The 26,026-nt window shown below is 39.0% G+C and overlaps 2 protein-coding genes across 2 annotated transcripts in view; one reads left to right on the top strand and one right to left on the bottom strand.

Moving 5' to 3' along the window:
- Positions 1-2,615, top strand: part of med30 (mediator complex subunit 30) — a 44,966-nt gene extending 42,351 nt beyond the window's left edge. The window contains exon 5 of the mRNA XM_055023715.1: positions 2,071-2,615. Within this exon, the coding sequence (XP_054879690.1) occupies positions 2,071-2,166 (96 nt within the window). The 3' untranslated portion in view covers positions 2,167-2,615. The remainder of the gene's footprint in view (positions 1-2,070) is intronic.
- A 1,996-nt stretch (positions 2,616-4,611) lies between these two features.
- Positions 4,612-26,026, bottom strand: part of ext1b (exostosin glycosyltransferase 1b) — a 138,621-nt gene continuing 117,206 nt past the window's right edge. The window contains exons 7-11 of the mRNA XM_055023714.1: positions 24,250-24,345; positions 15,866-15,955; positions 13,687-13,847; positions 11,441-11,612; positions 4,612-9,670 (exon numbers count right to left, since the gene is read on the bottom strand). Of these exons, the coding sequence (XP_054879689.1) occupies positions 9,485-9,670; positions 11,441-11,612; positions 13,687-13,847; positions 15,866-15,955; positions 24,250-24,345 (705 nt within the window). The 3' untranslated portion in view covers positions 4,612-9,484. The remainder of the gene's footprint in view (positions 9,671-11,440; positions 11,613-13,686; positions 13,848-15,865; positions 15,956-24,249; positions 24,346-26,026) is intronic.

Here is a 26,026-nt window from a genome sequence, read left to right as displayed (position 1 = left end):
CAAATGTCTGTATTTTTTGTCTTTTGTTGAGTCTGCATATATACGCTAGTTAATGATTAATTGATTACTAAATTGGTTATTTTAATAATCGATTAATCACGACTGATTCGATTAATCTTTCAGCTCTGATTAAAAACTACATTAATCTTTTACATTTACTGAAAATAAACGAGGCATTAATTATCTCGCTGCCAGAGAGAAAACGGTTTTAAAACAGGTTTACATTTTTATCTTAAATGGAAAATGTGTATATTTTTATACAGTTTTGGTTTAATTACTGCTCTAAATAAGATTAAAATTTCTTTTTTACAGAAATGGCCTTTTTGTGGGTCTGAATACGACTTCATGATTAATCGATTACTAAAGGAGTTGATTATTATTTCAATAATCTATTTATCATGTCAATCCTAATTAAAATCGACATTATTTGTTTACAAACTTACTAAAACTTCAAGGAGGCATCATCAATAAAGAAATCAGTTTAAAACAAGTTTACAGACGATGGTCTGTTTTTAAGTCTGAAATGTAAAATACTGGTACTTTTTGTATAATTGTGATTCCATATAGTCCAATTAATGACTAATTGATTACTAAATTAGTTGACTATTCTATCAGTAACCGATTGATTACGATTAATCGTTTCAGCCCTGATTGAAAACGGCGCTGTTCTCTGTTTTCAAACTTCCTGAACATACAGGGAGGAATCGTCTGAGCACCAGAGGAATCGGGTTTCTCAGGTCTCACTTGTTGGATTAATGAGGCGAATCCTGTAAAATACACGCTGGCAGAGGCGCAGGACGGCGCCCAGAATCAAAGCCAACGTCTCTGAGAAGTGGAGAAGCTCGCGAAGCGTTTAGAAATCCCCCTGAGGAAGAGACTGGAGTCTTTCCAAACTCTGGAATATCTTCAAGGACAATCAGCTAAACAGCTGATATCACCAGAGCCGTGTGAAATCGATTGCTCAAGGTGTTATCTGCGCCGCAAAATGGCTGGTAATTAGTCATGGCTAAAGGAGTGTTACAGAGAGCGAGATGGATTTAATCTTAATAGATTTCACTGCACTGCAGATACAGGAGCTCCCTCCTCTTCCTCCTCTCCCTCCTCTTCCTCTCTGATGCGCTGCTGCTAAATTTGCCCAAACCTCCAAACATTTTGAGGTATTTTATTTTTTTCCTGTAATGCAGCCCACGCTTGGCAGCTGTGCTTGATTTTATTGTTCAGTCTCCAGCTGCAGCGGCAGAGAAGGAGCCATTATTAGTTTGTGCGTCAAGGCTTTGGGTCCACAGCAGCTGTTGACTCAGAGATTTCAGGAAAGCATTCAGAGACGACCGGGGGACGAAGCCTGTTTGCTCCTCTGATGTCGTCCTGATTAAGTTCTCAGTGATCATGCGGGAAGGTTTGGTTTGTTGTTCTGAATCTCTGAAGTTTAAAAGTCTCTTTGTGGACGAACTTTCCTGTTTCACCTTCAGCCAGGAGTCATGAAGCTCAGAGGAAACCAAGTCCCTTCACTAATTAATCAGTCCAGACAATCCTCCATGTTGGTGCAAAGTATTTACCAGAGTTACAACAGCTTTTCATTCTGTTTTAGTTCATTGAGTTGTGACTTTTTGTTTGTCTAATTCAGTCAGTTTTAGTGCGAAAATGTTTCAGGCATCGAACATGCCGCCATTTTGCAAAATGTTTGTGAGGAAAAGACTAATGCATAGATTCATAAAAATAAATTATATCAGTCTGTTATAGTTTTAGTTCCAGTTATAGTTTTTCCTCATTATCATTCTTTATTTCGTTTAACTAAAAAATATTTTCTCAATTTCCGACTTAATCCGTCATAAAATCAAATTATGAACGAGACATTTAGTGAAATAATCTTCTACTGAAACGAGTTCATTTTTATCAACATTAAGGAATTATTGTCTTAAAATGAAAAGTTACTTAAGTTATTTCAAGTGTACTGAGGTCTTTCTATCAGAAACTAAACCAGATTAGTCTGTAAGATTTTGTGTTTTTGCAGTGCAAGTTTATAAAATCGCTCAGTTTTCTTCTGGTGTCGTCGTTTTGCGTTTCCTGCAGAAGCTGAAGCAGAAGAACCAGCAGCTGAAGCAGATCATGGACCAACTGCGGAACCTCATCTGGGAGATCAACTCCATGCTGGCCGTCCGCAGCTGAACGCGCCGCACTGCGCCGCGCCGACGCTCGGGTGGGAGACCTGCAGGTTGCTAACTGGACTGCACTTTACATGAGAAACGGGAACTCTGGCAATATCTGCATGTTGGAAACCACAGAAGAAGAACGAGGGACTAAGGGTTGGACGGCAGAGACAGTTCTGTCTACCTCCATGATCTACAGTCAGATTTATTTAACCTAAAGATAAAATATGTTTCATGTATCTGTAGCTGCAGGCTAAATAAAATTATTATAGACGTATTTAATCAATACTTCCTCCAGACTGAAGTTTGAAGATAATTGGACTCGGAGTTGAGGGACTCACTGTGGCGAAACCGAACTTACAGCGAATCGTCTCTTTTGGACTCAGTGTGATGTCATCAGCGCTCCCCTGTGGCCGAGTGTTAAATTCTCTGCTCCTCTATAAACCTTTCTGAGATTTCAGAAGAGTCTCTGTTTGTTTTCTGTTAGAAATCATCAAATGCCGATTTATTTCCAAATGCAGCAAATGGTTCCTGGATTGTAGATCAACAACCAAACGCTTGTCAGCCGTCCAGGTGGGTTGCTAGGTGACGGACGGCTCTCTGCTGGGGTTGCTAGGTGACGGACGGCTCTCTGCTGGGTTGCTAGGTGACGGACGGCTCTCTGCTGGGGTTGCTAGGTTACGGCACGGTAACAACAAGAATGTTTTCTTTTTAAATGACTCATTTTCCAGACACCAAAAAACTTTAAGGCCAGAAAAAGTCTCAGAGTTTAGAAGCAGTTAAGAACCAAATGGAGGCACAAACATAAATAGAACATGTTTTAGGTTCTTGTTAAATATTTAACTCCAAATCTTTTTGAGTTTCTGTTTGTTAGAAATCCTGCTGTTCGCTGTCAGATTTTTTTGGAGGTTTATTTTCTCACCTACAGGTGAGAAAATTAATTTCCGATCTAGTAGAGACCAAAATGGAGGCACAAAACCAGAAATATGAAATGTTTTAAATGGTTTTTTGCCACTTTTTATTTTTTGAGAATCGCTCCTCTGTTGTTCAAAGAACCACAAACAAATGAAGCCGGACTGAAAGGTTGGAGGCTCTGATCTTTGGCTCAAAGTGAGAAACGAATGCAAACATTTAACGCTGCGTGTCCAGAAGTCTGTGAATCGCTGCGCTAATTGTAATTCTTCTGTCAGTCTTGGAAGATTGCGACGCTGCATGAGGAGCCGGTTCCTGTGCCGCAGCGATCCTGCAGAGCTCCGGCTTTTGTCATTTGAATTTCCAACAAGCTCCATCAAAGGAAGTCCTAATTTAAAAAGGCTGCTCTCATTAATAAACATCACCACTTCACCTGAACGTCACCTGCTGGCAGCTGCTAACAGGTCGGTACGTTTCCACGGCTAATTCTTCTTTAGAGCTGAAATGTCACTTTTCTCTCTATTTCAGGTGAAAAAGCTTTTGTTGTTCAAAGCTTTTGATCCGAGCTTCCAGGCTTAGTAGGACTTTTGTTTTGTTGTTTTTTTTTAAGGCACGACGGAGAACAGGACCAACAGAAATGATAATATTACAACCTCAGTCTGACGATTTTATTATTCTTATTCATTTTTTTCCAAAAAGTATTAAAATTACCAGCATAAAGTCAGATTACTTCATTTTCTTCCATTATTCTTGTATTATTTTTACTTTATTGTGATTTTATTCTCATTTTCTCCGAATGAGTTCTCTGATAATAGTATAATTTTTATTGTAATAGGATTATTCTCATTCTACTACAACTTTATTCTCATAAGATCATGACTAATTATCATGACTTTATTCTCAAAATATTGGCTTTAATCTCAAATTATTACACCTTCATTCTGATAAGGTTGTAACTAAGTATTGTGACTTTATTCTCTTTTTATTACATTTTGTCTGGTACTAATTTGACTTTATTTTCATATTATTCCCACTTTTTTTTTTTTTTGTATTTTGATATTTTTCTGATATCACAATTTTTTCCCAACTTTATTCTCGATATACTGCGGCTACTTTAAAACTAATTTATTCTCATAATATTTTAACGTCATTCTCGTATGACTTCTCGTGATACTTCGATGTTACTCTCATGATTCCTGAACATTTTTCTCTGATTCTCCATTGTAGATCAGCAAAGTTATTTTCCAGGACATAATCTGGAAAACAAAATGTGATCCGTAAGATTCTGCAGGCGCGTCTGATACGACCCGTTTAATAATTCACAACAAAGCCGACTAATCGAGCTTTTGGTTGTTTGGTTAAAACTTTAGCAAAAGCTTCAGGCTAAAACATGTTTTCTTTTCATTCAGTGAGTAGAAAAAACTGACATTTTCCTCCAGAGTTGAGACGATAATAAACTGACTGGAGCAAAATGTGACTCAGTGAACGGAAGCAGTTACTTCCCGGCTCTGGGCTCCTCTGATCGACCAGAAACAAACTGCAGACGCTCGGCTATAATCAAATATGAGTTTATTTTTTATTATAAATCATTCTTACAAAATGGTCATTTATCTGTTTAATGTGTGGCCTCTATAAAAGTCTTCTCTTAGTTACAGGGAGGAAAGGCATCAGGACAGCCGGGCTTCACCGGTTCCCTCACGCATCAACAGGAAGCTGTCACACGTCGTTAACACTAAAGGTGTCCAACATGACAACAGTACAGCTGTGTGTGTGTGAGTGAAGCTGTGTGTGTTTGAGTGAAGCTGTGTGTGTGTGAGTGAAGCTGTGTGTGTGTGAGTGAAGCTGTGTGTGTGTGAGTGAAGCTGTGTGTGTGTGAGTGAAGCTGTGTGTGTGTGAGTGAAGCTGTGTGTGTGTTGGAGTGAAGCTGTGTGTGTTTGAGTGAAGCTGTGTGTGTTTGTGTGAAGCTGTGTGTGTGTGAGTGAAGCTGTGTGTGTGTGAGTGAAGCTGTGTGTGTGTGTGAGTGAAGCTGTGTGTGTGTTTGAGTGAAGCTGTGTGTGTGTGAGTGAAGCTGTGTGTGTGTGTGAGTGAAGCTGTGTGTGTGTTTGAGTGAAGCTGTGTGTGTGTGAGTGAAGCTGTGTGTGTGTGTGAGTGAAGCTGTGTGTGTGTGAGTGAAGCTGTGTGTGTGTGAGTGAAGCTGTGTGTGTGTGTTTGTGTGAAGCTGTGTGTGTTTGTGTGAAGTTGTGTGTGTGAGTGAAGCTGTGTGTGTGTGAGTGAAGCTGTGTGTGTGTGAGTGAAGCTGTGTGTGTGTGAGTGAAGTTGTGTGTGTGTTTGTGTGAAGTTGTGTGTGTGAGTGAAGCTGCGACTCCTCCACTGTTCAAAAGTTTGGGCTCCTGTTGATAAAAGGCACAAATCAGACTCAGAGTCCGGTTCTGAACAAGAAGACAAAACCCAGACGCTGCAGCCGGACTCTCCGGTGCGATGAGGAGTTTTCCCCTCACTTTGCTCCGTCGCACTCGGATCAGAACCATTACCGTAATGAACCATCTGGAGCGGCCCAGCTGCCTCCCAAATCTAGATTGGCGGCGATGCTTTTGTGAGATCAGAGCTGTGGCGATGAGTCTGGAAGTTTCCCGTTTGGATGAAATGGACCGATGTGCAGAGCGAGGAGGAAGTAACCCGAACAAATATCAGCTGCTGCCCTCAGGACTGATGCGCTCAGGTCCAACACAGTGCTTTGGAAAAGTATCCTGTTCAACCGGATCAGAGGACAAACCAACACAAAGTAGCTCATAACGGTGAAATGTCCTGCAAGAAGCCAATATTATATATATGTAGAAAAAACATGAGTGAAAACTTTAAGACAACATAAAAATCTCGGTGCAGAACTTTGCTCATTTATTGTTAAGAAATTCCAATTACTGAAGTTTAAAACCCTAAAACTGAATTTAGTTTTACAATTTCCTCCACTGTCTGCTCAATAAGAGTATCAATACATTTGAAAATATGATATGTGTGATATAAAACACTTCTTTATGTGACTGCAGGGTTTCCCTCAGTGTATTATAAGCCTGGCGGGCCACCAGGCTTCACTTGTGCCCCCGCCAGGCTAAGCACTGTTTATTTATTTTAGTTTTTATTAATGACTTCCTTTTTAAAAGACTTTATAATTGGTGTTCAGGTGTTGATCTTGAACACCAATTCAAGCGATATTTTCAAACTTTCTGTCAACTTTTAACTCAAAAGCACGACGGGCTGCTGGATGAACGACAGAACCAGAACCTAACACCCAGAACCAGAACCTAACACCCAGAACCAGAACCTAACACCCAGAACCAGAACACCGGGCTTTCCTGGGGAAATCCTGGACTGCTGTCCTGAACCTATAAATGTTTAGTATAATTTTTTTAAAAGTGTATTTGTGGAATTATTATTGCTATTAAACAGCTACAAAGTAGCAATAAGTGGGACTTATTATCACTTTAATGGTACCACAAACTATTGTGGTGCTACTACTGTTGAGCGCATTAAGCTAAAGTTAATAGTGTTTTTAGCTAATATGCTAGCAGTTGAGTGTTGCTAACTACTGTATTTCAAAGTTCTTTATCTAGGATGCAAAGGGCTACAATGATAGCATGTCGGCTAACACTAGCATGTTGACCTAAAGTGACATACTTAAATTAGCGTTTACTTTTGTAAAAGCTAAAATGCTAATTTTAGGACAGTGGCTAAGACTAGCTTGCAGCCAAAGTGTGCGACTTTTGAAGCTTTGACAGTATGTGGAAATGTTAGCTGGGACAAAACATTTTTTTTTTTTTTTTTTTGCAAAATTAGTTTTTTTTAGGTCACATAAAAACTTATAATTCAATAAATTAAGATATTAATACCAATAGTTGCAGCTTTAATGTCTTGAATGTCCACAACATTGTAGAAGTTCAAATGGCTGCTGCACATTCAAACAATTATTTATGTTTCAAAATTATTTATTAAACAAAAAAACTGATAAGTGCGGCATAAGTGCACATGCCTGAATAAAGCAGCCAGTTTCCTTCAGATAATTAGTAACTAGACCGCCTGTGTTTTGATTTAATTTGAATATAAATGTGAGTAGGGGGTGAAGATGTGGAGAATCTTAGAGCAAAGTTAGGTAGACTGGCTTATGTTCTACTTCCTGCTTTAAAGTTTAAATTTGAGGGTCATTATAATAGAGAATCTGTTTACAATCCACAAAAAATCTACCAAATGGGACAGGAAGTATGTCTTCTGCACAATTCAATGTTTTCAGCTACAATTCTGAAACATGTGTGATGGCAGTATCATGCTGTGGGGTTACTTCTGTTCAGCATTGAGAGGGAAGCTCTGGAAGTGCAAAGTTGGTAAAAAAAATAAATAAATAAAGCCCAATTGGCTTGCAGCCAGAGGTGGTTCAGTGTGTCTGAATTAAAAAATAAGAAAAAAACATGCCGCACTTTTCAGGTTACTCAAACGTTCAGGCATCTGTTTTAAACTTTAAAATTATGTACTACTCTGTGTTTGGTCATATAAAATACATCAAAGCCGGCTGATACTTTCACAAGGCACTGTTTGTTCTGGTTGCAGTTCTCTTGAGACATTTAAGACTTGATCCAGATCCAGACGTATCGGATGAAACCAGAACCAGATGTACGTTGAACCCAGATTCTGCTTAATTGGCCAACACTCTGGATTAATCAGATGAAACAAGTAAAAAACCGTATGAAACAATGAAATGATATGCTGAAAGTTGAAAAAAAAAAGGCTTTTGCATCAGTAAAATAAAGAATCGGATAAAATGTGACTCTGTTCTTCGAACCAACAGGACCGAGTTTTCAGGTGGAAGTTTACGGGTCACATGATGCTTCATCACCAGCTCTTCTCTCTTAACTGAGGCCTGACGAATGGAGGACAAAACAATTTAATCAATTAAATTGCCGACGTTGTCTGGTACGTCGAGGGGAAACAAAAAGAAAAACGGCAGCGATGCGTGAAAGCGAGCGTTTAGGCAGCGTGATGTGCAGTAAACAACGAAGGCAGACCGCCGGGTCAGAATGGCACTGATTAAAAACAGAAAAGATGGCGGTCAAATGGAAAATTAATCTTTACTCCATTAGAATCGTGTTCATTCATGCAAGATGAGGTTTGGGTCTGTGAGCGGCCGGCATTCGGCGCTACGAACCCACGGAAAGACGGAAATGAGAGGAAAATGAAACGAGGCGCCGGCCCGGCCTGCTGCTGGGAGACAACCGAGCCCAGGGCCGGATCCCCCACCTTCAAATCAAACTCCATTGGTGCAACACGTCTGAGCCGCGATCACTTTAAAGAGGTTCATATTTCCAGAGGTCATTCAAGGTGAAATATTTACAAAAATCAAGCAAATTTGGTATCAATCAAATGTGCTGCTATTTTTAGCTGCACTAACCTGGAGCAACGTTTATCAGTTTTGTTGATAATTATCAGGATTTCTACTGCTTCTAATATCAGCCAAAGTGGCTAAAAATAATTTATCAAAATGTTTTAAAAGCCTTTTTTAATTTGCAAAACTGCGATGGAAACGTTTTTCCAACATTAGCAGGATATTGACAGTTTGTAATGGAGGCATTGAGTTTTGGGGGCGTGGCCATCAGGAGCTTATCTTGATTTAAAATAACAGGAAACAATTTTGTGTAAAAAACGTAAAAATGTTTTAATTAGGCCGTTTACCTTTTCAAGGAAGCATAATAGGTCACATTTAATTTGGGCAGGTTGATCTCTGGTGACCTTTTTCTTAATCTTAAGAATCATAACGGCACTAATTGACACCATATCCCATTTGATTATTCCAGGTTTGTTGACCTTTGATGACCTCTGGATCCACTTATCAATATCAGTTGAATGTAATTTGAAGAACAGGTGACCGTCTCTCCGGCGTGTCGGGAGAAAACCGGCAAACTAACCCAAAGCTCTGTGTGCGAACAGCTTCTACCTACAGGAGTCGGATCTGTCGGGTCCGGTCTCATGTCCTGATGCGGACGAGGAACGCTCAAACGCTCCTCCCCTCTCTACCGTCCTGCACATGTGCGGAGAAAGCAGGAAAGTCGACGTCCTCCAGGGTTTTTCCTCGTACAAAAAAATATTCTAACCCAGAGTTTCTTTTTGTTTTTTGTCGTCAGTAGTGCGCGCCGTGTGAAACATCCAGTTCTGTTCGTGTCTCTGTTTGCATTGTTTCTGTTTCCTCCTGATTCCCGTCCGGATCAGGTCTGGGGAGCAGCGGCGGCGGCGCTGTGGTCATTAGCGATGTGCTGAGTGGAAGACGGAGCGCCGTCCCTCCCCGTCCATCCGGCCGTGGTCCGGCTGCTCCTCCGGCTCTCCACGGAGTCTCTGTCGCGCGCCTCCCCCTGCGTGGAGTCTCCCCCGAGGGGGCGGCGGTCCTGTCAGAGCCTCTCGATGTCCCTGTATTTTTTGCGGAGGATGGAGACCTGGTCCTTGAAGAGCACGGGGTCCAGCCTCATCTGGGAGTGGACGAGCGGCATGGCGCCAAACCAGCTGGCGAACTTGTTCATGCAGGTCTGCCGCTGGGCGAAGTGGTCCGGGTCGGCCCAGCGGGACGCCCGTGAAGACTGCAGGAGAAAACACAGTGAAAACCCCGTCTACCAACGCAACATCAGCTTTCACTAGTATGTGTTTACCAGGCACACCAACTAAATTTTATAGCTCAACTAAATTGATTTATTTCAAACAGGTTTTTAAAAACAAAATGAGCAAACAAAGAACAAAAGGATTAGTTTACTACTTTTCTGACTGAAAAGGAAGTTAACATTTATTAAATCCAACTTCTTATCTCAATTTAATGAAATATATGACTTACCAAATCAATAATTATCAAAAATTTGTCATTAAAACCAGGTTATGATATTTATGTTCCTGTTCAGTACACTGGGCTAACGAGCCAAAAAATAAATTATATCACAAAACAAAATGGTTTCAAAATAAGAAAAAAGAAAAACTAATAAAATAATGTCGGGTTTCCTCCAGTGTATTATAAGCCTGGCGGGCCACCAGGCTTTGTTTCTGCCCCTCCAGGCTGAGCATTTTGAAGACTTTATAATTGGTGTTCAGGTGTTAATCTTCCAATAATCACGATTATCAAATGATATTTTAAAGTTTCCTGTCAACTTTAAACATTTTTTAACTCAAAATCACAGCAGATGAATGACTAACACCCAACCTCTGGGCTTTTTCTGAGGGAAACTTTGTCATGACAATGGTAAATAAGAACAAGACAGTAATTATGATACCTTCAGTTATATATAAATATGACTTTAAATAAGTTTAAATAGTGCAGGTTTTCAAGAACTACTTACTCAGCATTTATGTTAAATACAACCCAGATCTGACTTTGAAGTGTCTGAATGTCCCAGTTGTGACTTTCTAACCCACACAGTAAATCTAATTTGTTATAAACAGGACATGTCGCAACTTTTTCCAACATAATTCTGCAGCAGAAGAAGCCAGAGGTGTTAAATCAGGACGTAAACAACGGCTAGAAACACAGCAAACTTCTTCATTCACCATCATTTCTGAAATACAGTCTCAGGCTTTTCAGTTTAGTCGGTCCTGCGACTGAAATATGTTCTTTTCCCTCCATCACATTTTTATGTGTCGGAAAACATTTTTATTTACAGCAGCTTTTCATCAAAGGATCTGATTAATGAGCTATTTGAAATATTTGCTCCTTTTATGTTTATACTTTGATGTTCTCTGAAGTATTTGTGTATGAATGTTGCTAAATAAATAAACTTGCTTTATCTAAACAGTGCAGATTATTGAGACTTAGACGGAGGAGTCTGAGATTTAAAAAATGAAAAACGTGGGAATCCTGTCAGGAACTCAAATGAAGGACAGATGGATAAAACGCTTTAAATACTGAATAAACAGCCATTAAAGCTAATGGTTCAGATCTACTAAATCATGTTTGATCCATGGTGATCATCTCTGATTTTATGAATAAAAGCAGTCGGGCTCTTCTGTTTTATTTCTCTGGAACGTTTCAACTTCTGATTCAGTCTCTGTCTGCAGAGACGGGAAAACCATCAGAGGAGCAGCAAACGTCTCCATCAATCATTGGCCGCTTCGTGTTTTTGGTTTTGGGAATCTGGACGCCGTTTCCCTTGTTTCAGAGCTTTCGTCCTGCAGCCCCCAGGGGCCTAGCTAAAGTACAGCGTTATGAATCAAGCTGCTGAGAAGCAGGGAGAGCTGGCTGCAGCTCAAAGGAAACAATGGCTGCAAGATGAGTCACGGCTCAGAAGAAGGAAGAAAACAAGGTTCTGGTCCAACGCTACAAGCTTCACGATTTACTGCATTACGAATAATAAAGTTATTTTCCTCACCTGCCCCATCATGGTCTCCTTGTACTGTTTCTTCTGGGTGATCTTAACGGGCGGCAGCTTGGTGACGGCCGACACCAGGAAGTTCATCAGGATGTCCTCGCAGTTGGCCAGCTGGTCCACCATGTTCTTCAGGCTGCTGGGCAGGTAGTGGGTGTACAGGAAGTGGTAGTACCTAAGAGATGGGAGCTGGATTAGGATTACGCTGAGATTACAGAACGGAGTTACTCTATTTGGGATTTAAATATGGCTGCTACAAATGATTAATCGGATTTTAAAAATTGGTGCGTTTAGCTTCATTTAGCCTCTAAAGCCAAGTTTGGTAGTAACTAGTTACTTTTACTCAGTTACTTTTGCTTGAGTAATTTTATTATGAAGTAATTTTACTCTTACTTGAGTAAACACAATATTAGAAATGCATTAAAAGATGCAAACAAATAAATTCCTTTTAAAATGAGAAAATAAATATTCATAGCCTAGAATGGAATCCCCTGGCATTTCTTAAGTTAAAGTTTGGCAAAAATACAAAATCTTACCAAGTAAATTTGCTCTAGATTATAAAGAGAATATCTTGGTACACTTGAAACGAAACAAAAACTAACAAGTAACTTTTCAGCAAGAAATAGTAAATCGTTTAAAGTCAGTATTTTCTTAATAGGGTTAGGGTTAATTCGTTCTTAATTGTCTCATCATAAGTGAAATAATCTGCCAGTGGAAATAGTTACTTTTGTCTATGTTAAGATATTACTGATTTAAAACAAGATCCTACATCTTGTTTAAAAGCTACTTGTAAGTTAATTTGATCTTTTTTCAGGTGTAATAAAATATTTTCACAGGAAACACAAAATGATAAGATTTTATGATTTTCAATGAGAACAAGACGGATGGCTTCAGTTTTCTTTTAATTTCTTTCAATTGTTTTATTCATTTATTTTGGATATTCAAAATGTCTTCCAGTTCAAGAGTTAAATGTTTATTAGATTTGACAGTTTATTGATATTTGAGACCGTGTACTCATTATTTTGCTATTATCTTTAAATTACTTGAAAATGATCATTGTTTATTGCAATAACTTCTGGGACAATTTATCGTTCAGCAACAGATGAGTGAACCTGGGCTGATAGATGGAAGGATGAATGGATAGACGACTAGAAAACACTTTTAGAGAACAGGATAGGGAGTACGTGGTGGGATCTGGAGAGACTGAATGATGCTTCCACTCCAGCGTTACGAGAGCCACATTAGGAGTGAGTAAGCGCTGATCCCTGATGTGGCGTCCTCCTAACAGCAGACTGAAGCCATTTTAAAGCTGACAGGACATCAGTTGAGCCTCATGTCGGAGCTACAGAGCTCTGCGTTCAAGACAAATCGACTTTTATTCTAAAACGTAGTCGGTGTCAAAACCCTGGTTTCCTGAGGCTGTGCTCCACTGAACATCACATCTACTTTATGAACTGCAGATCACATGAACTGCTTCAAAGCTCCATCAAAACGGAGACGAGCTAGAGGGGCTTCTCTGCAGACTCAAAAGACTGGCTAAACATTGATTGATTGGCTACTTCCAGCAGCAGAAATATTTCAGAAACTTGCAGAAATCATCTGTGGTGACTGCTTTAAAAAGTTGAACAAGAAAAAAAGAAGCTAAGGGTAAAATTTCTTTGTCTCAAAAACCAATTTAAGTAACTTTTTTGTGTTTTTAATATATTTTTATTAGTTTTTAACTACTTATGCAAGTTTCACATTATTTCAGTGACAATAACGACTTTTGTTTTCAATGTAATAAAAAGGCGTCAACATTTTCCTCTTTCTACTCTCATTTCTGAGAAATCGCTACTGTTAGCTATTAAAACTGCGGGATTTATATTGATGCTCTTATTTTGAAATATTACCGGACGTTCTGTTAGGAGAGGCGGGAAGAGACGTTGCTAATGTCGGGCAAGCTAACGCAACCTGACTGCCGTTTTTCTATCTTTCTATGTAACCAACCCTGAAGTCTTCTAATATTCTGAGCTAAACAGCGAGAAATAACAAATGAACACAAGTTCGAATCCATAGACGTAAACTAGTCATATTTAATAAAAAGAAAAAGTCGAATGACGGACGTTAACTTCGTCCAATCAAATGCGGCTTTTGAGAAACGTCTTCCTTCCTACTTCGTCTGTAGGCATTCTCATTTATTTGACCTAATTTAAGTACCGTTTACTTATACCTGACAGACGAGAGCGGAGTGGAGAAGGGGAGAGCCGTACCTGTGGAACATGGCGGCGCCGGTCAGAACCATAGAGTAGTCGTTGGTCCATTTGGAGGTGTAGCCCCATCGCTCCTTGTTGCTGTCCCAGAAGTGGCTGCGGGCCGGATAACCCACGATCCGCTCCGGAAAACTCTGCCACACGGTGAAAGCAAAGTCCACCTGGACGAAACGTCAACAAGGAGGAGACAATTCACCGTCAGTGTCATGAGAGACAACAAACAAAAACAGATTTATGCCTTTTTTGTGTTTAAAGATAACTGGTTTCAAATAGGTTTTTGAAATTCAGGCTTTTATTCAAACATTAAATTAAACTCTGTTACAAAACTGTGAAGTTAGAAAATAAAGCACTTTCAATGACTTTACATGGAAATCAAGGACTTTCCTTGAAAACACCTCACTGAAATTCGAGGATTTCAAGCAGCTGTATAAACTGTGATTTTAAGCATTTAGTTAACTATCCACAGTAGAAATTACTTAAATTTCAGTTAACTGATTCAAGAAGTAAAACATAAAGTCATGCATATTAAGTGTTAAATCCAAATTAAAGTTTGCAGGGAGGTTTGTGGTAAATTGAGTCACCCCTTGTTGCTAGGAAATGGGACAAACACTGATCAGGTAACCAAACAGTTAGGAGGATAAGAAACCTCACTTATAAAATGGTTAAGACTTTTATTTAAAATGTTCACTTTTTAAGGTGAAAAGTGGGACAAAAATCTCCAAAGTCATGAGGTCAGTTCCTGACTTTAAGGGGGGCAAATACTCTATCTCATTTATAAGTGTGGATTCTTTTTCTCTCATAATTCATTTGATTAGTGAGTTTATCTTTGTGAAACAAAAGCAAAAATGGGCCCGGTCCCCTCTGCACCTCACATAAAACTCTGGAGTAAACAGGAGGATAAAAAGAAAGACGTTGTTTAGATGAAAGCCCAAAAGCGTCGCGGTGGAGAAAAAGTTTCCCTCTGAGCTGACATTAAAGCTGCGACTTCTAAAACCCGCGGAGAACAGTTTGTGCTCAGCTATCTTCATGGGAGGAACACAGGTGGAATTAGTTTTGGGTGATGGATTCCTGGCTCCCTCGGCTCTGCCATCTTGATCCGCACCAACAGCCTTTTTATGAGATCTAATTCTGCGCTCTTCAAAGCAGCATCTGGCTTCCCATGGTGCTGCGCCAGAACTCGTCCCCACTTTTAAACCCCCCCAACAAAAAACTGCACAAAACAACAAAAACACACACACATAAACACCAAACCCAGGATGATCCCGACAGCATGTGGAACAAACAGAAACAAACAAACAAAAAAATGATTGCTGCTCCCAATTAGGTGAGCAGGCAAGTTCAGATGGGTTTCCGATAGACAAAAAAAAACTGAACAGAAGTGAAAGTAAGATGAGAAATTTATAAATAAGATCAGAATAAATTTGATCCATTAGGCAAAACTCACATTTTGCACATTCTTACGCTCCCATTTGGGTCTCAACTGATTCTAAAACCAGCCAAGCACTTAAAACACACACACACTGCTGTTTTTTGGCAAAAAGTTAAAGCTGGTGTCTGGAAAATGAAACATTTCAAAAACCTATGTCACAAATCAGCAGGCACTGCCCCTCACCTAGCAACCCAAGGTCCAGATCACCTGAATAGTCAGTAACAAAATATGCACCATTGAATATAAAAATAACTAAAGTAAAATTCAAAAATATAAACAACTATGTTAATAAAGTACCTACAGATAAAATTAAATAGAAAAGAATATGACCTTTGTGTATGTACAGTGGACATCTTCACAGAGCTCAGATGAAGCTAACTAAAAAGCACATGTGATTTATTGGTTGTTGCTGTATTCATGTTGCTGTGAAAGTAGCGCCACTTGATCTTTTTAAAGATGTATGGTTTTGAAATTGTGTATGTTTGCTGAGTTGGGGGCGTGGCCTGACACAGCTTATCTGGATTTAAAGTGACAAGACGCCTTAAAACAACTCTTTATGAAATGAGGTCAAACTAAGATGAACTCAACAAACTAAAATCTCATTATCTAAGAACGATTTTGAGCAAAAAATGTCGTGAACATGTTTTGCATACATCTACCCCAACATGTTGTAGGAAACATAAAAAATGTGTTTGATCTGCAGGTAGCCTAACAGAAAGATGGCGGCTGTAGTGTGATGTGAGGAGTTACCTCTGTGGTGGACAACACGGTGTCTTCGTCCAGGCTCAGGACAGCGTCGGTCACAATGGACTCGTACGGCAGGAAGCGGCTGCTCATGACCTGCAGGGAGGAGAAACAGAACCCAGAGTGAGAAACCAGCCAGAACAGCTGCAGAACCGGGTCAATAAATGATCTCAAAGAGACTGAAAGAGCAAAGCGAAACCAGATAAACTCTCAATTTATTATACATAGTTGGATTTTTCCTGTTAGTTTGGATTATCATAGTTTGGAAGGAAAAAATCTGATCTCAACACATTTTATTATTACGTACAACTGGGGCAACATTTGAAAAAATCATTTAAAAAAATATTATATACAATAGGAACGATATACAAATCAATAGCCAACAAAAGTTTACTACAGATTTCTACATCTAAAAACAACACAGCTTATCTGTAACTAAGACAAATGGCAGTTCACAGTGAATTTATGCTAACACATTAGCATAATGCTAATATGTTAGCATAGAAACCTTTCAGAAGAGTGCATGTTATTGTAATATATAAACCAAGTTAAAGCCGGCATGTTAACAGTGAAAGAACTTCCTGTTGATTCAAACAGCTGGCAGTTCTTCCACTCGTCTTCTGCTTATTTGGGTCGAGTGGCGACGAAACAAGACGGAGCGTTTTTCATTTAGCCTCGTGCGGCAGCGACAGGAGTATTCAAAATACATCGACAACAATGTTCATACAGGGATGATCAATGAGTCAATCTTATGGATTTGCTCATTTCATAAGCTGCCATTTTCTTAAAAACCTGAGTTTTCTCTTGTAACATGAGGCTGAAATGATGGGAAAATTGATTTTATAATAAATGAAAACAGAAATCAAATTTTAACATTATTTTGTGTCAGCTGTTTTAAATACTGACCGAGTAAAACATAAAGTTGTGGTTTTCTCACATCATTAAACTTAAATAATTCATGAAATATAACAAAATAGAAACTTCTTAATAGCTCAGCTGAGTAAACTTTAGGAGCTTGTCGAGTGGTTATATTTATAAACAGAATGAAATACATTTTTCATCACAAACTGGACTTTGTTTAGACTGTTTCTCTTTCCTGTTCTGGCGTGGTGCCGCCACCTTTGTTTCCTTATCAACTGGACCCACTGGAGGGTGGCCTGTGGTGCCCTCTGCTGGTTGGAGACGAAATTACAACACTGAAAAAGGCCTAAGCAAACGATACTGGTTAACTGGCAAGAATTAATTTTAATCTAATAAACCACAATTAATAAGTCTTAATTGTTTGGATGCACTAATGCAACAAGAAAAGATAAATCATAGGATTTTCCTGCCAGCATTCCTGGGATTCAACTACAGACTGATGGAGAGGTTAAATTGCTCTCAGTGACTGAGGTCATGCATGCAGACAGAGCTGCAGGCTATGCGTGGATCTAAAGGAAAACGAACCATAAACCAAGTTAAAGCCGGCAGACACATGTCAGATGGTTATCAGGTCCTGACAGAAATATGGCTTCAGTTCTGCTGACTCAGCAGCCACTGAGACGGACAGGTAGCATCCAGATGGTTATCAGACATTTACTCCTCTCCAAAGATATTAACAGAACAAGAACAAAGTCTGAAGTTGAATTAGAGCTGAAAGAATCTAATTCAATATATATATTGATATATATTCAATATGTAATTCAGGATAATTTACTTTCCTTTCTCACGTTATAAAATGAGAGTGATAGCTGCTTGGAATAAAAGTAGATTTCTCATCTAAAGAAAAACGTCGGATTTAGCTTTAAATGTGACCTATTGAATAGGATAGGATAGATCTGTGGTCTATTCAAAACATGTTCAGTACACGTCTTTGCACAAAATCATTCTCAGATCATGAGATGTTGGTCTGCCTATTATGAGCTCCTTTCAGAATGAGATGTTTTAGAACCTCTTGTCACTTTTTACCAAATAAATCCAACTCACAAGAAAATGGCTGCAAGTAGATTTGCAATTGTGCAACCATTCATCTATGACAAGCAGAAGTGGAGCTTCCTGCACAACTAACAGGAATGAATCAAGTAGTTTCTGGGTGATAAGTCAACGACTATATAGTCGTTCTTTCCAGCAGCCATTGTACAGCACACAGAGGTAAAACCAGCAGATCAAATGTGCCAGAACTCTGCTGGGGTTGCTTGGTAATGGCGCAGAGGGCATGTAATTTCTCTCAAAATTTGAAAAGCTTTTGAAACGGCTCGTTTTTCTAGACACCAAAAAAACTTTCAACTTATTGCCAAAAACTGTGGCGTCGTCTTTTAAGCACTTTGAATGTGTTTAAAAGCAACTGAGAACCAAATGGAAGAACAAAATATGAATTTTAAACATTTATGGATCTGCCGCCTCCTTTCGGTCTGGACAGAAAAATTCACCCTGAGATGAATTGAAAAATAAATCCCCTCACTCTTTAGCTCCCTATATCTAAGGCATGCATTTTTAATGGCGCCTCACACGTTCACAGGATTCAGGGGAGACAACAGGCCATGACAACAACAAATAGCTGCTTGGAAAGAGGGGAGGGAAAAGCAAATCTCCTGCTCCTTCCTGCAGGGCGCGGCCTGTCGCTTTCAGCAGTGATATAGTGCTGAAACAAGTTTCCATTACTGCTGCAGGCGCTTCTTTTCTCCTTTAAATCAATAAAAACACAGAAACGGACCCAGATACATGCTGCTAGTCTTGTGTTATACATGTGGCACAAATTTACTCTTCTCCTCCACGCCAGTTTGAAAGCAGACTACGTATATTTTGCAGCAGAAGAAGCCGGCCTGTATTATACATGGCAGCCGCTGAATATTTACAGGAAGTGGAGAAAGTGATGGAGGCTGGAAGATATTTGAATTGAAACGGTTGCAGTGATGAAAGGAGGGGAAAAGAAACAACAGATTAAATTCTTGATGGAGATTTGAACCGAATCTGAGCTGCAACTCCTACAGTTTCACACCAATTAAATATATGGGTTCATTTAGCCTTGATAAACACACGCACAGATGGTTCTGTCACATCTTCCAAGCTAAACTCAAAAAGCAGAATCCTTAAACCAGGACTTTTAATCCACTGTTCTGTGCATCTTTATGTGGTCTTTTTTCAGAGTGTTCTTTCTTTAAAACTTCAAAAATGAAGGATGGATGATGGATGGATAGTTGGTTGGATGGACAGCTGGACAAAAGAATGGATGGAAGGACAGAAGGATGGAGAAATTGATGGAATGGTTGGAAGAACAGATGGAAGAACGGGCGAATGGATGGAAAATTGGATGTAAGCATAAACAGGCCCACAGAGTAAATTCTGGAGATCAAGGCATTTCCTCATCTGGCTCTGGGAAACATTTAAATTTGTGGTCTAGTTAAAGTCTCCGTCACATTAAAGCCAGCAAAGAGGAGCCTCTGGTCCAGCGCTCAGCAGCTTCTAAAGGTCCGGCCTTTTAAAGGAAAACACCACCTGCATGGAGGAGACAGTCCCATCCTCCATGCTGACCCGTCTCCTCCAGAAACACCTGGCTCTGGGAGTGACCTCACCCTCTGCAGGTGTTAATCACCGCTGCAGCTGAGGGCAGCAACACACAGAAACAACACGCCGGCTGCAGCGCCACCAGCAGGAAGACTTCAACTTCACTGCTACCCATCAGAAGCCAACCTGAAGCCTGTTAAACCAGAGATCAATAATTAATGCAGCCAGACAATCCCTTTAATACACTGCAAAAACACAAGACCTTACCAAGTATTTTTGGTCCAGTTTCTACTAATATTTAATATCTTTATACACTTGAAATAAGAAAGAAATAATTTACAAGTGATTTCTCAGGAAGATGCATAAGAGCTTGTTTTCAGTCAATAATTATTGATGAAAAGCTACCAGTTTCATTGGCAGATTATTTCACTAAAAACATGGAGAAAATGTCTTATTATAAGTTAAATAATCTGCCAATGGAACTGGTAGCTTTTCATCAACATTAAAAAAATTATTGACTTAAAACAAGCTACTATTTCTTGTTGAAAGTTATTTTTGGGTTGGTTTTGCCTCATTTCAAGTGTCCTAAGATATCTGCACTAGAGTCCAGATAAAAACTAGATTTTGTGTTTTTGCAGTGTAAGAGGAAGGGAACGGGATTTCCTTTCCTCGTATTGAGTTGATGCGTTTATGGAAAACATTGATTTAACTCCAGTAAGTGTCCAGACTCTCATCACTTTAAGTGTTGCTTGTGTTTCCAGCGTGAGCGACAGACGAAAATGGAAAATCAGAGTTTAGAGGAAACGTGAGAAACTCTTCGCCCTCAGTCTCACTTCATCCTGTGGCCACAAAGAGAGGAAACCAAACAATCCCATCTCCCGCTTTCCTCTTGTTTTTCCACACAGAGAAGAAGAAAACAAGAGACAGGAGAGTGACAGCTAGACAAACAAGGGAGAGAGACAAAGGCAGGATGAGAGGCTGGTGTTTGTAACGTTAGAAGTGAGATGGATCAGCCTGGGGCTTGTGCTGCTCTCCAGGAATGGGATTCTTCTCAGCGGGAATCTGCCTGCAGCGATACGGCTCCTCAGCGGAGGAGGAGAGAGGACAAGGAGGACCAGCCGACCTGACACTTAGCAACAAGTGGGGATCGTATATTTGGCCAATTAGGGTTTCAAGAAGAGAAACTCACTTTTTAGTCGATACACTGACTAAAAAGGCTATGTGGGGTTTAATTGTTAAGTTTCTGTGCAAATTTAGAATTTCTTTTTATGCAAAGCTACAATTCTGGTAGCTTTCAACAAGCTCTTTTTGTTGTTTTTTTATGTGAACACAAAACAAAAACAAAAGACACAAACCGCAAAAACCCAATGCGAGTTTCAAGTTTGTGCAAAAATGACACAACCAACACAAATCTATCTGCTGAAATTCCTTCAATCATAACATATAAATAAATGGCTGCCATTTATTTTAACAGATCCTCTGACTGATTTGGGTTTAATTTCTGGTGCAAACATCTTGGAACACTTCAAATAAGACAAACTAACTTAAAGTAACATTTTAGCCAGATATAGAGGCTTATTTTAAGTAAATAACTCCTTAATTGACTCTCTTCTGGCCTTCAAAGCAGAACTAAAAACTCATCTGATCACGTTAGCTTTTATATTTTTTTGTTATTTTGAGTGCTTGTAGCCACTTTCTAGTCTTTAATTTGTGTTTTAATGTTGGAAAGTGGCCTTGGGTGTTTGAAAGGCACTGACAAATAAAATCCATTATTATTATTAATATTATTTTTAATAATAATATTGATGAAAATGTACTTGTTCCATTGGCAGATAAATTATCTTAAAACATGGGGAAACAGTCTTATAAGTTAAATAATCTGCCAATGTAACTAGAACTTTTTAATGAATATTAAGCACTTATTGACTTAAAACCAGCCTCTATATGTTGATAAAACGTCACTTTTATGTTAGTTTTGTCCTCAAGTACATTGAGATATCTGTACTAGAAACAGCACTAAAAATAATTGGAAAGGTTTTATATTTTTGCAGTGTCTAATCTTCTCCAAATGAATGAAACATCTTTTGTTGACCAGGGTCTGTATACTGGAGGATGTGGATTCTTCCGTCTACAAGGATTGAGTCTCCTGGCCAGTAGAAAGCAGAAAGATGATCTAATCTAGTTCGACATTATTTTGCCTGAAACTGTCCCACTACCTTCCTGTTTGGTGAAACGGCTGCAGCGATACGGATTGGTACAACTCGGTCACTATCGGTATAAAAGCATGGCGGTCTAATCTGGACCAGACCGGCTGTTTTGTTCTGCTAATAAATTAGAAACGATAATAAATGATGAAGAATGTGTCTATGAGGAAGATGATGAAATGAGAAAGTTGCAGGATGAATAAGGGAAGGAGAAAATAAAGCCCTGCCTGCGTCTCCCTCTGTGGGGTGAAGAACACAGCTTGGCTCGCCGCAGTAAACACAGAAACACCACAATCACAACAAACCACAGGCCGCCTGGCACACACACACACCAGCAGAACGCTGGGCCCGTTCTGTTCACTTTTTCAGACGCTGAGGCCTCCCGTTATGACTGACAGCTTGGAAGAAACCACTCAGAGTCACGGGGGGAGGAAACCACAAACCCGGGCGCCGCCGCCGCCGCCGGCTGATTGACAGCGGAGAGGGAACCACTTCCACTCAGGTGAGTCTGAAGCATCGACATTTATAATTCAACAGCTGAGCAATTCCTCAGTCGATGAGGGTTTTATAAACAAAAAGTGGGAAAGATAAACATGTTGTGCAGGTAATCTCACTCTACAAACATGTTTTATAGATAATAAGCAAAATGGAGAAGAGCTGCAGCCGCTCCGACTCTGCAGGGTTTCAGGTTTTCTTAAATCATAAACTCTGGAGAAAATCCTGGTGAAAATGTAGAAAAAAAACTTTAAAACAATTTAGCTTTTATTCCAAGCAAACAACAAAACCAGAGAAATTAGAGGTTTATTAAACAAAAATTTTAAAAAAATCAGAATATTCTTTTGATGATCAAGAATCAAAACCAAAAAAAGAAAAGAAAAACCTAAGAAAAACATTATTTTATTTCAAGATTTGTGTTTTATCTTACTTATTAAAACTATTTTCTTAAATCTAAAAATGAAAATTTTCAATTTGATTTCTTTTTTTTATATAGATTTCCAATATGAAAAAAAAAAACTTCCATGAAGCTTTGAACAATAATTAAACAGGAAATATCCAGAAAGTTTTACTTCTGTAAAACAATCATTTGGTTTAATCCAGTTTTAGCTCAACTTAGTAAACACAGAAAAAAAATAATAATAATATGCAATGTTCCCTCTAAACTGCGCGCCTGCGCAATCGCGCACTGCTCACATATTCTCAGCGCACAAGAAAATCTATGTAGCGCATAAAATAAAGTCCAACGTAAAGTGGACATTGAGCTCAGATATCAGTTTTGACTATGGACCAATAAAAAAAATTTCCGTACTACTTTGCAATTGAACTCAGTGAGTGACAATGATACGATACGGTTCACTTTCGCTACGTGTGTGTACGTGGGTTACGTGCCTTGGTCATATGCGCCGTGCAGTTGATAATAGAGCGGTAGAGTTAAGAAACGTGAAATCCATCACCTTATCATGTCTACGTGGGACATCCACTCACCAAGCCAAAGTAAAAAAGAAAGAAATGCACTTCTTCTAAGATCAAATGGAATCAAATCAAATGAAAGGAATGTTCTGCGTTTGATATTGAAATGTTGAGTTCAGACTTTTGACTATGGATAAGCAGACATTTGTAAACTGGCAAAGAAGTATGAGGCCATTCTCCTCCACCCACAGATTATGGAGGCCATTAACAGTCAATATGCTGAATTCAAGTAGATAAAGCAAGAAGCAGACTGACCATCAACCTGGGCTAAGTGAACAACCACTGGAGAAGCGAGAAGATGTGAGAAGAAGTGAGAAGCAAGAAGGGCAGACGTGAAAAAAAATGTAACTCTTACTTACAGCATTCATCTCATGGACAGCAATGTTTTCTTTTTTTTATTTTAATTGAGCAAATCACTTAAATTAAAGGCAAACGAATAAAAATTGCTGATGTAATTTGATTTTTTAAATAAGCCATGCAACTTTCTATGATCCCAGATTTATGATACTTGTGCATGGCCACGCCGTGTACACTGATGATGCTCACAGTGGTCCTCAGTGTGCCCAGGAAGCTTGTGTGTACGCCCAGACACATCAACAATTAGAGGGAACATTGATAATATGTATTATTATTTAATAACAATTATTATTCAATATCAACTTATTGAATAGGAAAAGTAATGTTAAACCGACTAGTAACAAGAATATTTTGTCAAATGTTCTGTTGAGTTTGTAGGATTTTGTTAAATACTGGAGATCATTTTTGTCAGTTTTCAGCCGATTCTTTCTTTTATTTCAGTGATTTTAAAATCAAATACCAGTTTTGTTGAAGCTAAAACAAACTAAAGATAATTCTTGATTATAATTTAGATCACAATCAAGGTACAAAATGTAAATCAAAACCAAATAAATGCTTCGTGGTTCTGATCCGACACACAGGAGGGATTTTCCTCACGTCATCCAGAGTGTAAAACTCTCATTACTGAGGTTGAATTAAAACTAAAACTGTCCTTTAATGGGATCAGCGCAGCACAAATCGAAACTCATTAACTCCCAGAGTGAATATAGATACTGTAGGTTTACCGTTTGGGGATATGTAATTAGAAATGATAGCAATCACACCTGTGAGGCATCTAAGAGAGAGAGTATGTGTGTGTGTGTGTGTGTGTGTGTGTGTGTGTGTGTGTGTGTGTGTGTGTGTGTGTGTGTGTGTGTGTGTGTGAGAGTGTGTGTTCACCTTGTTCTCTCCCTCGATCACGATGACGGGCACGGAGGTGGCGGGCCAGCGATGTTTGGCCGGCAGCGGCTTGTCGCAGTTCCACAGGACGATAATCTGAAAAAGACAGAAAAAATTAAGTTTTTTTCTAATGTAAAATTACTATAATTAACTAAAACTAGAGGGGAGAACTGTAACTAACTTTAACTATATCACACTTACATTATAGATATATTATCTTTTGTTTTTATGTGTATGAATCCATTTATCTGCCTTTCGAGTCGATGTGAAATAGATTTTATTCTGCCACAGTTTTTAAGTCATCAAATTACGGCGCTCCGTTTCTCCCAACTCCACACGACGGGAGAAAACTCCAGACTCAATCATTGAATTTTTTTAAAAATTGCACCTTTAAAAACCAATCAAACCAATCAATGTAAGCATAATCATAATACTTTGACCTTTCTAAGTTGTGCACCGAAAATTAACCAAAGTATGAAAAAACTAAAACTACGACTATAACTACTAGAAACTAGCAAAAACAATACAATATTTAACTAATAATAATAAAAAGTAGCAAAATCAAAACAGTATATAAAACAAATAAAAAACAGCAAAAGTGAAAATATTTAGCGAATAAAAACTAGCAAACGCACTCTAAAAACTAATAAAGACTAACTGAATTAAACAAACAAAGTCACAACGAAATAAAATAAAACTATAATCAGAAACCCTGACTTCCTTTCTGTGCATGTTCTGCCTTCGGAGGACCAAACCCACGGATTTAAACCACGAAACACGTGACATTTATGTGGCTCACGGCCAGAAAATGTCACCTTGTTACGAGTTGATTCAATGTTAAAGAGCCGCAAAGGGCAAACGAAGCGATAAAATATTTTCCAATTATCACTGTGCTGCTGCTGCTGGCGCCGCTGCAGCAGCAGCAGCAGCAGCGTCAACATTTCAGAAGGGAAACGATCCAATCACAGCGTCTGAGGACGTTTTCCAGTTGGGGGCAGAGGTCACGCCCCCAGCTGCGGTCATGTCATGTTTTAGATGACTCAGACAACGACGCAGCAACCTGCAGGTCAACCGATTCACTGAATTACCACAGCAGGATTCATTAATATTTAACCAGAAACACACACACACAGAACGCTGGTGAGAAACGATAAGGACACACAGACCATGACACAGTGCGGTTAGTTAAAGTCAGACAGCAGAGTCATGCTGTTCTTGATTCAACAAATATGTCTGAGTTTGTCCTTCAGGTCAAGCCGACCCAGACGGCTTAAATAGAAAAAAAACAACTATTATTTCTTTGGCTGCAAAAACGTTTGTCTGCTCTGAGTTTTGACGAAATGAAAGTTAAAACATGTCTGGGCTTCTGTGTTCCTGCTTTTGTTCCTTCTCAGAGATTTTGTGTTAATCGATTTATAAATTATTTTGCTCTTTAATCGTCAGAAGGACCTTTGGTATTAACTGTCGCATATTGCTGTGCGTTATTGAGGCCATATAGTCTAGTTTCCCCTGGGCAAACTGCTACTTTCTGGTTCTTCTGCGTCTCTTTGTGATTCTTTCTCATAACTGCTTGTGCCTATTTCATGCAGTTTTTTCATTGCTTTAGTTTTTTCAGCAGTATTATGTTTTTTTTAAAGTTGTAAATTCAGTTTGATATAGAATCAAATCCACCTTAATTTGTTCCTTTATTCTGTGTTTCAATTGCTTAAGATGTAAAACGCTGTGCAAACATTCCAGATTAATTATGTTTTTACATTTTTGTTGCACATTTCAGACC

This window comes from Poeciliopsis prolifica, unplaced genomic scaffold, assembly GCF_027474105.1.
Source record: "Poeciliopsis prolifica strain line A6 unplaced genomic scaffold, Auburn_PproV2 SCAFFOLD105, whole genome shotgun sequence".
NCBI classification, from domain to species: domain Eukaryota; kingdom Metazoa; phylum Chordata; class Actinopteri; order Cyprinodontiformes; family Poeciliidae; genus Poeciliopsis; species Poeciliopsis prolifica.
Note: the sequence above shows the minus strand (reverse complement) of the source record. Positions and strands in the feature narration are given on the sequence as shown.